This window comes from Sminthopsis crassicaudata, chromosome 1 (assembly GCF_048593235.1).
Source record: "Sminthopsis crassicaudata isolate SCR6 chromosome 1, ASM4859323v1, whole genome shotgun sequence".
Classification (NCBI taxonomy): Eukaryota; Metazoa; Chordata; class Mammalia; order Dasyuromorphia; family Dasyuridae; genus Sminthopsis; species Sminthopsis crassicaudata.
The window spans coordinates 421,969,580-421,983,725 of record NC_133617.1 but is presented as its reverse complement, the minus strand read 5'-3'; the positions used below and the strand labels follow the sequence as shown (position 1 = coordinate 421,983,725).

The window sequence follows — 14,146 nt, the reverse complement described above, 5'->3', positions numbered from 1 at the left end:
ATCATTTTATAATATTTAAGAGCCCCTGTGTCCTTGTTGAACATAATTCTGGTCTTCAGGAAGCCATATGAATGAAGCAGTCCAGGAAGTAATTTTGCCTTCTCAGTATTAGATATTGCTCTGGCAAATCCTCTTGAGACAGCAATGGCACAGGACAAAGTTTGAGTTACTGTTGTTTTTCCCCCTCTTACTTATTAGGGAAGAAAGAAAGGCACTATAGTGTAGTAGATTGAAAATTAGCTCAAAGGAACAGGAGGCCCTTGTGGCACAGTGGATGGAACAATGGCCCTGGAGTCAGGAGAACCTGAATTCAAACCTGACCTGAGATGCCTGCTAACTGTGTGATCCTGAGGGAGTCACTTAACCTAAAAAAAAGTTAGTTTTAATTTTTGATGGACTTGAGTTCAAATTCTGCTGGTGACCCTACTCATGCGTCATCCAAATCTCCCATTGCTCCAGGCAATTCTAAGATTTTTTAAATTGAAAATTGCAGAATAAGTGCTGAGCTGCGATGGTAGAATGAGAGGGAAAAGAAGATAGAGAAAAAGACCAAGAGATGTCCTCAGCTCTGCTAAGCATGAACTCAATTATTAGTGTAAATCCTGTGTGTTTTCAACCACTCCAAGTTCTCCAAATCAGGGCCTTGGACACCTCATGTACATACTCACTAAGCCAGTGCAAAGCTGCCAATCATAAAAACACAAAATCATCCCTTTTAAAAATCTGAATAAACAAGTTGTCACACATACAGTTCACTGATCTTTCTTTATCCAGACTCCAGACTGACAAGTCATTGGATGTGGGTGAGAAAGCTGATTCTGGGAACTTGGATAGAGGTGCTCTGATGAGGTAGAGCAGCCAGAAGTTGATGGGATAACTACTAGCTTCTACTTTTTTCACTTACTGAATAAGAATCAGGGATCCTGCCTCCTGCTGGGGGGACACACAACACCTTGACAGGTGAAAAAGGACTTCAGAGAGTAAGAAATGAACTGGCTTCCTCCTCCGGGGCCCTCTATGTCCTGACCTAGTACTTCTAATCCGGGATGACTCTTATGATAGATGGCTTACTGGCCAGGGCTGTTTGACAGGGCAGAACATTGAGGTTATACTAAAGCATAGGATTAGGGTCCAGATTACCTTGCTCTTTCTGAGCTAAGCTCACTTGCAATGTCAGGGTCAGAAGTCTGATTATGATGATGCCATAGAAAGAACAATGGGTAAATTCCAGCTATGCCATTTACTTAACCTCTCTAGGTCTCAGTTTCCTCATCCATAAAATGGGATGATTGGGCTAAGGACCCTTTTAGTTCTAAATCTATGGTCCCATCAATTCCTTGAATCCTCAGAGCCAAGTGCTATTCTTCTAGAGGTCTGAAGTCTCCCATAAATTATCACATTCTCAGATTTCTCTAGATCGGTATGGATGCCAACCTAGTCTGTGTATGAGGGAAGTGAAACAAAGGGAAAAAATGAAGGCTCTTTGTAAATGAATAGGAAGCTGGTAGGCTCTGCAGCAAGGTAAAGATATTCAGGAAATGACCCATGAGCCTGTTCTGTCCAGCATGAGGGCTGTAGGCAGTGAAAAATGCCCAATGGAACATTTGAAGTTGTTTTTTTTTTCTTTTTACATCACTATGGCCTTACCCACCATCCACAGGATATTGTAAGATAAAGCCCAGAGCCTAGATGGCCTCCCCCTCATTATCTGACTCAATGACATCGAGGGGCTGTAGGCGCAAGGAATCATAGTTGGGAGGTGGAGTGCCTGGGATGGGCAGGATCTGCTCATCTGGATAGTCCTCGGGTACGTGAGGGGGATTAGTGTCATGTCCGGTATCAAGCTGGAAGCCAAAGTTGGTGTGGGCCTCCACCAGCTCTGCCACTGTGGGTGGTGGGCCCTCGTAGCGAGCCTGGGCCCGCCGCTGCTTCAGGCCCTTGGCCCAGGCCACCAGTTTGATGATGGTGATCCAGATACAGTCGATGATGATCTCCCCAAACTCAATGATGCACAGTACGGAGCCACCCATCCAGAACCCAAACTGGCCACCCAGGCTGGAGAGTAACCATACCACCTGGAGGAAAAGATGTGTCCTGAGGATAAAGGCTCCCCCTGGAACCTCGCCAGACTTTTATAGTATCTCTCCATCCCACAACTCCCGCTGCCCAGGGCCTGGCAGAGGCTTAGAGCAAGATATTTTGTGGGTTCTTGAGGAGAACTGTCTAAGGGAGAGGAAGAAATTTCTGCTCCATTGCCTGAAATGGCTCAGAGAATGTTCTACAAATGATTTCCTTGTCCCCACTAGGCCCAGGTCTAATATACACCTTTCTTCTCCTTACAAACTCAGTATCTGGGTAGCGGCTTTGGAGTCAAAGGACCTATGTTTGAACTATGGTTCTGCCATTTGCCTGTGTGACCTTACTCAAGTCACTTAAGACTCAGTTTCCTCCTCTGTAAAATAAACGGGACCATATAATCCCCATTTCAATAGTCTGAGGCAAATAGTGGGGGTGTCTATGACCATAATCTCTCAGGGGCACCAGGGTCTCTGACGCCCGTAGGATCTTTGGTTGGGGTGATGGGTCTCAGGGTTTATAACTCACGTTGTTTGCTGCTGATTCAGCAAATGTCCGAAAGTTGAATTCTTGGAAGTAAATGTTGAGCTTGACAATTCCTTTCCTGTGGATGAGACAGTGATCATGGCTACAAGAAGGTCTCAGGCCATGTGCTTGATGAGAGACCAGGTTGGGAAGAAAGACCTTTCCCTTAAGATAGTCAAATCTCGTATAGAAAGAGAGGGGAGGGTGATATTGATTGGAAAAGGGTCCAGAGAAGGAAGAAAGATGTTGAGACCATCCTCAACTGCCATGGTGTGCTCCTCCCAGTGTGCTCCATTGCCAAGAGGGAGGCGTCATGGTGTGTTCACTGAGGATAACAAGCATGTTGCCCCTGCCCATCCCTGGAGCCTTAGGCATCATACACCTTTCTTCCTTGCCCCGATTGCATGAAACATAAATCTTCTCTCACTGGTACCACTTCCTGGATGACACACACAAGCCCAGCCTCTTTTTGGACCTCCCCAGAACCTAAAGTTGTCATTTTTTTTCCCCTTGGGAATTCATGAAGCTGCGTTGGAAACGAAATCAAGCTTGAACCAGCTTCATCAAGTCAGCTATGGATTCCAGGTTTGGTAGCGACTTTCATCCTATCTCTTATGTGGGATAGGAAGCAGTGATTATGGCCAGATCCCAGTTCAGGGATGGAGATAAGGAACAGCCTCTTCATAGCCTTGGGATAGAGGGGATGGTCCTACCACATTCCACAACACAACACAACAGGTGCAATGGCAGAAATATCAACAGATACTTGAGGCTAATAAAACCCTTCTTTCAGGCTTCTAGCGCAGGAGGCTGAGGCCCGTGGTGGCCTTTTTTTTTTTTTTTTTTTTTTTTTTTTTTTTTTTTTTTATTGGGATCAGACTCAGTTCTTGATTTCTTGACTATGCTGAGGTTTTGTACACGGTCCAGTTCTAGCAATGATCATGTAAAAAGGAGGCTGGTCTCTAAAGCTCCCTAACAAGCTGACTTGTTCTCTGATCAAACTAATCTTGGTTGTTCCTTTTTAAATTATTTATTGTGCTGAATCCTCTTCTGGACATTCAGTATTCTCAGGTTGCCTCCTGGAGGTGTATGGTCTTCCACTCAAGCCCACCTACCTATGTGTGATCTGTAGCTGTTCCATGGCCTCCGTTCTCAATGATCCCTCCCAGGTAATATCCTCCCTACTGTGAGACCTAATCTTATCCCTCCACTTCACATATGTGCATTTTAAAGAGAGTTTTCGGGAGATACCTCTTTAATGCAAAAGAATCATTCTAATAGAAGGAATTTTAGGCTATAAAGAAAGGTTTCCGCAAAGATGCCTTGTAGATCCTTTACGTAACATTTTGCTAGGAGCTCCTTTGTTCAGGAGTCTAGGATCCCTAGGATTCTTCTTTGAAAGTAATAGTACTTACCTGTCTATAGTCAGGTTGTTTGTTTGATCACGTTCATAAGACAAAACATGGAAAATCCAGTCCTGAAACCAAAGAGAGCATGACTCCTCAAACTTAAAGTGCTTCCAAGAATATTTACAATGGCTGGGACATACAGGATCACTGACACAGGCCTTTTAATATTGATCTGACAAGCATTTATAAGTGCTTACTAAGTGCCAAGCAATATGCTAAGCAATGGAAATATAGAAAGAGGCAAAAACAAAGTTCCTGCCCTTGAGGAGCTTGCATTTTAAAAAATTCAATAGTATTTTATTTTTCTGATGGTATTCATTTTTGTCAGATTTTTGAGTTCCAAAATTTTTACTTCCTTCCTCCCTTCCTTTTTCCCTCCCTAAAACAGCAAACCCTCTGGTATAGATTATACATGCACAACAACCCTTTAAAATATTTTTATATATTAGTTATGTTGTGAAAGAAAAATTAGAACAAAAGAGGAAAGTCATGAGAAAGAAAAAGCATGCAAGTAAACAAATATACTTTGATACACTTTCAATCAAGGAATTTACATTTTAATGAGGGAAAAGTCTGTCAACAACCAGGCAGATAAAAGATATATACTGAATAGATGGAATTTAATATGGAAGGGAAAGGCATTAGTAGCTGGGAGGCACTGGGAAACAACAGGTGCAATGGCAGACTTGAAGGGAGCAGGAAAATGGAGAAATGGAGAGATAAGGGAGTAAAGTATTACAGGTATTGCTGTTTGTAGTTGTTCACTTGTGTCCATATTTTATGACCTCCATAGACCATATCACACTAGCATTGCCCATGGGTTTTTTTGGCAAAGATACTGGAATGCTTTGTTATTTCCTTTTCCAGTGGATTAAGGTAGACAAATCAAGTGTCCAGAGTCACATAGTAAGAATAGGAAAGGAAGAAAAAGAGAATGAATAAAAGAGGGATGAGAAACATCATTCACTGATCACCCTCCTCAAGCCTTTTCCCATCTTTGGACTTCTCTGTTTCTTTCCCTTATAAAAAAACAAGAACAAAATAAACAAACCAAAAAACTCCATCCGAATCTCTAATTCTCTAGAGGATTACCTTTCTTTACTTTATTCAAACCTTTTTTAAAGAGTGTCACTATCACTACGTCCAAAGGGTTATTAAACTGTGCATACCCTTTGATCTTTACTGGGTCTGTAATCCAAAGAGATCATTTTAAAGGTAATAGGACCCACACATGCAAAAAATGCTTGTAACAACCCTTTTTGTGGCAGCAAGGAATTGGAAACTGAATGGATCCCTATCAGATGAGGAACAGCTAAATAAGTTATGGTGTATGAAAGTAATTAGAATATTAATTGTTTAATTTTATTTATGAAAACTGTCAACGGGTGATTTCAGAAAATCCTGGAAAACCTTAGATGAACTAATAATGTTAAGTGAAGTGAGAAGAACTAGGAGAACATTATCCAGCAACAACAAGATTGTATGATGATCAACTGTGGACTTGGCTCTTTTCAACAATGAAGTGATTCAAGACTATTTCAATAGACGTGATGGAAAGAGTCATCTGCATCCAGAGAGAACTATGAAGACTGTGGATCACAGTATAGTATTTTCATTTTTTTAATCGTTTGTTTGTTTTCTTTCTCATTTTTTCACTTTTTATCTGATTTTTCTTGTGCATCATCATGAATTTAGAAATATGTATAGAAGAATTGCATGTTTAACCTATATTGAATTGCTTGCAGTCTAGGGAAAGGAGAAAAATTTGGAACATAAAGTTTTGCAAAAGTGAATGTTGAAGACTATCTTTGCATGTATTTAGAAAAATAAAAAGCATCATTATAATGTATAAATCAATAAATACAAGAAGGTTAAATGATGCCCCTGGGGCCAGGGAGAGGGGTACCCAAACTCAAAGCAGAGCCTAACAAATCTAACTCCTTTACCTCAGAGGCCTCAGATGGCCAGTCAGCCATGGAGATAGTCATCTTGTACTGTGTATCACTGGAAGAGAAAAAGGACACCGGTGGAGTCAAGAAACATTCTCCAATCCCACCTAATCATTAGTACCTCCATGTTCTCTCCCCTCTCCCCCAAATCAGTCCTTGGACAACACATTTGCGCCTCTCTTAGGCACTTGCCATGTATTATTCAGAATAGTAATTATTCCCCTTACAAGACCATAAGCTCCATGGAGGCAGGGACTATTAACTAAATTTTATATCTCTCCCAGCATCTCATACCATCCTTGGTACACAGTAGATACAAAATAAATGTTTATTGAAGAGAATTTAGTATAGGAATGGAGTAATTTTCAAGTCTTCATCCCCTCCTCTCATACCCCTAACAGGTACTCACTTGCAGGACTCCTTACAGAGGCTGATGCAGTTTTCTCTATGGACCACACTCATTCGAAGGGCTGAGTAGCAGTATGCTGTTTAACACAAACCAAATGCATCATTGAGCAACTAGGGGAAAATAGGGAAGACTTCCTAGGGGCCAGGGAACAGGCCCTCAACTTTTAGCTCCTTTTCTACTAAAATTTTTTGGTTTTGGTTTGATTTTATTCAGAATGTGCACACACTCATATGCAGTATTTCTTTCATTTTTGTCTTTGTAGCTTCAGTTTCTTTGCTGTACATTGTAGGCACTTAATAAATTTGTGAATGATTTTGCAGAGGGGCTGAGAGGCAGTTAACACTAAACTGAAAAACTATAATAACAAGTGACATTTATATTTAAAATTTACAATCATTATTCCATTTTGCCAAGGTCACACAGTTTGTTACTATATTTGAACACTGGTCCTTGCCTTGACTTTATCATCCATGTCTCTTAGATTATTCCCAGTAACAAGTTTTTTTTTTTTTTAGTAGGGTTTTTTAATTAAAGCTTTTTATTTTTCAAAACATATATGCATGGATAATTCTTTTCCCCCCACTTCCTCCACCCCCTCCCCTAGATGGCAAGTAGTCCAATATATATAAGAGTAGTTTTAAGAATAAGAAGAGGACAGTTATTTAAGATATAAGAAGTCTAGGCTGGGTCCTGAGAGGAGGGATCCAGCTTAGTCTAGTTTGCTGATACCCATACAGAATGTCCTTGCAAGCAGTTGCTTTTCCCAAGGAGGGCCTAGGGCTGCCCAGAGCCAGATCAAACTGGCTTTAGTACTGAGTTGAATTACTGTTTATCTTGATCGCTTTGACAATTTGTTTGGGCAGGGATGGACAGGCTGAAATTTACATCACTAAAGGTAACTATTTCGATGGGTTCATAAATACAATGGAATATTATCTCTATTTTAGCATATAACCCCCTAATAACACAGCCACATAGAGATGCCTTGCTTTTTTTCCTTTGAATACTTATTTGCTTGATTCTGTCCTAATCAGATTTTACCACAACCTAGTGAGAACTAATCTTCTGAATCTTGCCTATGATCTTGGCAATAAAAGAAAGGCATAAAAGGTAAAAGATAAAAAGTATCAGAGATGGAAACTGAACCCAAGTCTTTTTTACTTCACTTTATCCATTTTATAAGTTCTTCTGGCCAAGAAGGCTGGGCTCAAATGTATTATTCACTTTTGTATTCTTGTGCCTAGCACAGTACAAATAGTACGCGGATTTTGAATTAACTTAAAACCGAATCAGACGAGATTTCTAGTTAGATCCATTTGAGTCAACATAAGGACCTCTTTCTCTAATTAAGAACATAGAAGCCTCTGAGACCCAAGCTGCTACTTAAGAAAGGATCTTTCAACACCTGCTCTAGAGATATCATCTGGAGTTCAAACACTTACCCCAGTCAGGAAAGTCTTGGTTGTTGCAATATTTTTCCCCTTTAGGAAGGGGATACAGGTAATGACCGCAGAAGCAGTTGTGAATCATGTCTTCTTGGAAGCAGGATCGAAGGCAGGCCTGAGAAAGTTACAAGAATGGAGGTGAAAGCCAATCTTCCCGAAGTGAGCAGTGGCCAGGAGAAAGGCCTCCTGCACTCTGATTTCGGAGCTAAGCCTTCCTGGGGTTCCTTTTAACTCATCTATTCCCACTACTTTTGGGTCGTCATCATTTCCTGCCATATCCTCCTAACCAGTCTCCCTGCATCTCATCTCTACAGCTTTCTTTCTATATTTTATATTGCTGTCAGGCTAACTTTATTATGTATAAGCCGGACTACATCACCTTTTGCCTAAGCCTGTGGGACAATGCATAGTACATGTATTTTGAATTGATTTGAAACTGAATTAGGCTAGATCTCCAGTATGATCAATTTAAGTCAACATAAGGACTTTCTTTACTAGATGAAACAGACTCTTAATTCGGAGTCTGTGAATATCTGTTTCTCAAAATATTTTGATGACTGAATTTCAACATAATAGATTTCCTTGATAATACTATGCGTTTTATTTTATGTAGTTAAAGATAAGACTTTGCCCATCAGTTGGTCAGTGGCTAAACAAATTACGGCATATGGATATAATGGAATACTTTTACTCTGTAAGAAATGGTGAAGAAGGTGGTTTCTGAGAAGCCTAAGAAGATTTCTATGAACTACAGAGTATAGAGAGAACAATTTATACTACAACTATAACAACACTATAAAAACAAGTTGGTTTTTTTTTTTTTTCCCAATGATCAACCATTATCCATAGGACTAATGATACAGAGTACTATTTACCTCATAACAGAGAGGTGATAGATTCAGGATTCAAAATAAAGCATGTATTTTTGGACATAGCCAATGTAGATTTGTTTGTTTTTGTTTGACTATGAATATTTTTACAAGGTTTTTTTTCCTTATTTTTTTCTCTAATGGCTGAGAAGAAACATTAAAGGGAAATAAACAAAAACTTTCAGTTTAGTATTCTTGATCCTTTATAATATGACTAGTTTCTAGACAATCCCTCTGGTTACTTAGTATTCTAACCAAATGGGATAGTCTATTTGGGTGTTTCAATAGTACATAGGAAGCCAAATTCTTATAGTCCAGAAAGATAGATCCTCAGACAGAAAAGCAATAATAAAACACATGAGAAAACCATTCTTATCAATCTGCCTTTACTCACCACCTCCATGCCTTTGTGCACATTGTCCCTCTTGTATGGAATGATCTCCTACAATTCTGCCTCTTGAAATTTTTTCTTTCAAAGCCCAGCTGAGGCTCCAGCTTCTTCATGAAGCCTTCTCTGATTACCTCAGATAGAAGGGATTTTTTCTCTTTCAAATCTTTCATGTTACTTTTATGTCATTACTTCTACATTTATTTTATTCCATAGTTCTCCCAATTAGATTGCAGACCACAAGTGCTTTGAGGAGTTTTGACTTTTTTGGGACATTTTTATATTACTGGTTTTTAATATAGTACCCTATGTCTTTTGGGGCACCATCCTGGTGATTTTATTGAAGAATTCCATTTATTAACTGGACATTTGCTTTTCAACTTATAGTCTTAGAGAAAGGCCTAGAAATCCCAAGAGTGAATTTCCCCAAAATCACAGTGTTAGATATGGGCTTTGATCCAGGGTTTCCTGTTTCTGAAGCCAGTCTACCAAATAGGTATTTAATACATATTTGTAAAATTGAGTTGAGAAGCTAATCTAGCTTTTTTTTTTTTTTTTTTTTTTTTTTAACCTTGGTCATTGGGTCAGCTTGTGGCCTTCTGGCTGGGCCTGTTCAGCTGGTTGAACTGCTCTGTTTAGGTGGAACTACCCTTTAGGTTTTGTTTTGGGTTTCTATGACCCTTTTCTCAAAAGTAATCTTCAAATGATCCCAATGTCATTGCCATCAGGATATAGCACCTTTCTTTACAGAGACAGAGTACAGTTACTAATCTTCTGAATCTGACCTGTGGCCTTGACAATAAAAACAACGAAACGGTCCCTGCCCACCAGACAAGTAGAGAAGATGGGAGGGAGGGGAACGAGGGAAAGACAGATGGGTGAAGACATGACAAAGAAAAATAAAGGAACTTGTCTGAGGTCATGGAACAATTTGAGTCAGCAGAATAACTAACGTTCAGTTCTCCTGCCTCCTCATCCAGCACCCTTATCAGAACATGAGCAGATCTGGGAGATAATGGTAGTGGACATAATTTGAACGCAGTTTTCCAAGCTCCAGAGCTACTGTTCTTTCTAATGTAACAAAATGTCCTTTATAGGTTATTTACCATGTGAGGAGCTGAAGAATATTTCTACTGCAAAGCCCAGGAGAGTCAATTGTATCCCCTTTCCCAATGAGGCCATATTTCTCCCTGGAATCTGAATGTGGTGACTAATGAGCAACTAAAAGGGTCCACCCATTTTTGAACTCAGAACCTTGTATTCCTCTGGATCTAGGGAAGGTTCCCTGGGGTTTTGGACATTTGGAAACGAGCCTGCTAATCCTAGGGAAAAGATCTCAAACCACCTAGACAGAGTCAAGGGTAGAGAAGACTTGGACTAATCTAAGAATTCTCTAGACATCCTTAGCAGTTAAAAATTAAAAATGAAGCCTGGAATAATTGAATCTTAGCCTGTGCTTTAAAATTAACCTATCAAAGAATTCTAGAGGAGTCTGTCTTGAACTAAGCATTTCACTTTTTTACCTTCAATAATAAGTCTTTAATGAACAAAATGCTCACCTGGAGTATTATAATAGTTTCCTAACTAGTCTTCAAATTGCAGTTTATTTTTTCCCTCCCAATACAGCATATAAACAAAAGGCAAGATAATTTTTCTTGGATAGCATGGTGGAAAGAATATTGGATTCTCTCTTCATCATTTAATAGTTGTGTAAACTTACAGGAGTATAAATATATAGATATATAGATATATGTGTGTGTATGTACACACATATGTGTGTATATATATTATATATATGGTACATACATACACATATACACATAGATATATATCTCACTTCTTTAAACCTTAGTTTACTCATCTGAAAAATGAAGATAAGAATACTTGTACCTACCTCCCAGATATTTATGAGGAAAGGGCTATACATATAAAGTGCTTTATAAATGTGGATTACTGTTCCTAGCAAGGGCTCTACTGGCATGTTTCTATTATCTGAGGATTATTAGTTCAGAGATTTTCAATATTGTGGGGAGTATGACCACTGTATGACAAATTATTTGGTCATAGCAATGAATGAAAATCATCCAATAAGGTGGTGCATTGTCAAGCTGATTGCTTTCTCATGCCAACAACATGAAATATCCTAATAAATACAATTGATGATGTAACCATTCTATTCAAAAATTTTAAATGATGCTCTGCCTCCTATTGAATAAAGTACAGACTGCTTAGCCTTTCATTCAATGCCCTGAATGTATTTCCACACACTGCAACAGAATTCTCATACTTGGATTTCTAACTCAGGGCCAGGGCTGGGTCAGTAGAGAGAGTTGAGAGAATTAGATAAAATCTATCACCAACTTGACCACTGAATGTCCAGTCTGATTGTTCAGGGACTTCCTCTTACTGATTGCTCACAGAATCTTAGAGTGAGAAGGGATGTGAGAAGTTAACTCTTGTTCCCATTCTATTCTGTCCTTTAATAGCTCACTCCACATTTCCCAGAATGCATGCCTGTTAGGTACTTTTGCTTCTTAAGCATCTCTGGTACCCTACATGGTTGTTCTTGGGGAGACAGGTAGGACCAGTAGATAGACCTCAGTAGGCCACAGACATCTAACAAGCTGGTTAGCAATTTGGTCCCTATAGGACCAAGAATGAATATGTTCAAGAGCCAAAAAACAAAAACAAAAATCCAACAAAAAACATGCTGAGCCAATATACAGGGTGGGGAAGTTCCCTTAGCAGATGAATCTGTCTGGCAGGTGTCAAGAAAAGATCCCATGCTGATTACAAAAGAATTATTTCCTGTGACTAAGGCATAGGAGGGGAAATATCCACACTGAGCTCCAAAAATGCTCCTCAGAAAAACTTTGTTGGAGAGGGATGGGGAGACAGGAAGTTCTATGGACAAAAGCTAGGGTGCTGAATTCCAGTGCTAACCCCCTCCCTGTATGCTGTTTTGCCTAAGGAAAACAATAGTTTCTCCATAAGGTATGGAGTGCCAGTTTCATAAGAGAAAGGAAGAATGGAGAAACTCCCACCATGATGCAACTCACACAATTAAAGAACCTCAGAAGGTACGCAGCCCAACCCATATCTGACTAAAAATATTTAACCTCTCTCTAACATTTCCTAGAAGTTACTAAATAACCTTCTTCTGATGCTTTTTAGTCAGGGGGAACATCCTACTTTCCAAGGCAGTCCATTCCATTTTTGCATGGTTCCAGTTGTTAGGAAGTGTTGTTGTTATTTTGTTTTTTTTTTTTAATCCACTCTAAATCTTTCTCTCTACAACTTCCATTCATATTTTCTGAGACCTAGAAAAACAGGACTAATACTTCAACATTCTTTCAACATGAAGATAGTCATCAAGGCCATTCACTCAACTCTTCTCTTCTCCAGGCTAATGTCCCCAATTCCTTTAACTAATGATCACATGGCAAAATCTTAAAGTCCATAGCTATTTGAATTGCCTTCCTCTAGATGCTCTTCAACTTGTCCAAGTGAAACGTTGGTATCATATGATTGTATACATATATGATTGTCAAGAGACAATTCTTGTTTTTCATTTTGGAGGCAGGATCCCATAAAGAAGTCTCAGGAGTATGGCTGTGCCATAAAAGTTCTTCTAGGAAGATGGAAGACCACTGTTCTACTGATATGCCCTTTAGACCCATGGGCATTGTCACCTGATTTGCCAACATGCCCTAAGGATCCCTGGTCTTTGACATATGGCCTATGGCTATATTCTTCTTTATATATTATCTTCCCTAATTAGAATGTGTTCTTTGAGAGCAAGGGTTTTCTTGATTTTCTATTTAAATCCCAATGCTTTGGAAATAGTAATTACTTAATGAATGCTTTTTCATTCATAGGGATGGTTCCCCAAAATAGATTTATTACCAAGCATACTTTTAATTTAGGAGAAGCAAACAAGAAGTATCAAGTCAAATATGGAAAGAAAGATTTAGATTAGATAAGAAGAATAACTTTTTTGAAACAGGAGTTTGTGGAGGTTCTTGAATGTCATTCTAAAAGGTCAACTTGCCTTTCAATTTTGGAGTCCTTTGTAACAAATAATTGGGCTTAGGAATTAATTACAGAATATTTTCCCCTTTAATGATTGTACCACTTGTCCCATATTCTCAAACCTGTTGGAGTAAATCCCTACCTGTCCCAAATTCTTACCATCCTGGATAGGTCATGAAAGCAACAATGGGACACATGACAAAACCAGATTGAATTCATAGATGGTGAGAGATTCTGCTTTTCAGGGGACAATGTGCTCAAAGAAAACACTCTTTCTGTTCCTTAGGGAGAATGAGGATTCCTCAGAGACGAACTCAGGCCAATCCGGGTTCTTGGAAAAAAGAACTTTGTTGTAAGGGTTTGAGTTCATATTTTGTTACTTGGACCAACCAAAGAGGATGGGACTCAGAGCTTATTGCTGAAACTCTTGTTACTTCCATCTTCTACTCTCATAACAATAATGACCTTCAGTGAAGGGAAGAATAAGAAGCAGGACATTCCTGCTTAGTAACTCCTTAATTAAGAGAATATTCGACTCACCAGGAGATGGGTTGTTTTGTTTTTGTTTTTTTTTAAGTCTTCAAAGTGAATTTTATTTATATATCTATTAATGTGATTGTGAAGTTGGTTAAAAAAAATCCCAAGATTCAATATTTCCAAAAGTTTAGGGACATTAGTGGGGCCACTTAAGGAGTTTTGAAGGAATTGCATACATGGATGCTTTTACAGAGAGCACACAGGCTAATTCACTAAGCAGGCAATTTAATTTGGCTATGACTTATTAAAGAATCTTGAATTTGAGTATGCTTATATTGGCCTTAGTAAATATGGTCATACAAAGGAAAATCTAACAGGAAAATGATTGGTTTCTCCAAAAGTTCATTTAGGAAGTTTTTAGAAAAACAATAAAATGCACAATGCAAAATGATCTGTAAAACTTGGTATATTATTTGTAGGTTAAGAAAAACAGTAGGTAACATAACATAACATAATATAGAATATGCTAAAGTGACATTACAAAAAGAATAAATGACAATTCAATTA

At 38.9% G+C, this 14,146-nt stretch overlaps 1 protein-coding gene across 1 annotated transcript in view; it reads right to left on the bottom strand.

Moving 5' to 3' along the window:
- Positions 1-569: 569 nt before the first annotated feature.
- SCNN1B (sodium channel epithelial 1 subunit beta) overlaps positions 570-14,146 on the bottom strand; it is an 86,848-nt gene continuing 73,271 nt past the window's right edge. The window contains exons 8-13 of the mRNA XM_074280365.1: positions 7,811-7,928; positions 6,369-6,444; positions 5,957-6,014; positions 4,017-4,078; positions 2,605-2,680; positions 570-2,075 (exon numbers count right to left, since the gene is read on the bottom strand). Coding sequence (XP_074136466.1) covers positions 1,686-2,075; positions 2,605-2,680; positions 4,017-4,078; positions 5,957-6,014; positions 6,369-6,444; positions 7,811-7,928 — 780 coding nt within the window. The 3' untranslated portion in view covers positions 570-1,685. The remainder of the gene's footprint in view (positions 2,076-2,604; positions 2,681-4,016; positions 4,079-5,956; positions 6,015-6,368; positions 6,445-7,810; positions 7,929-14,146) is intronic.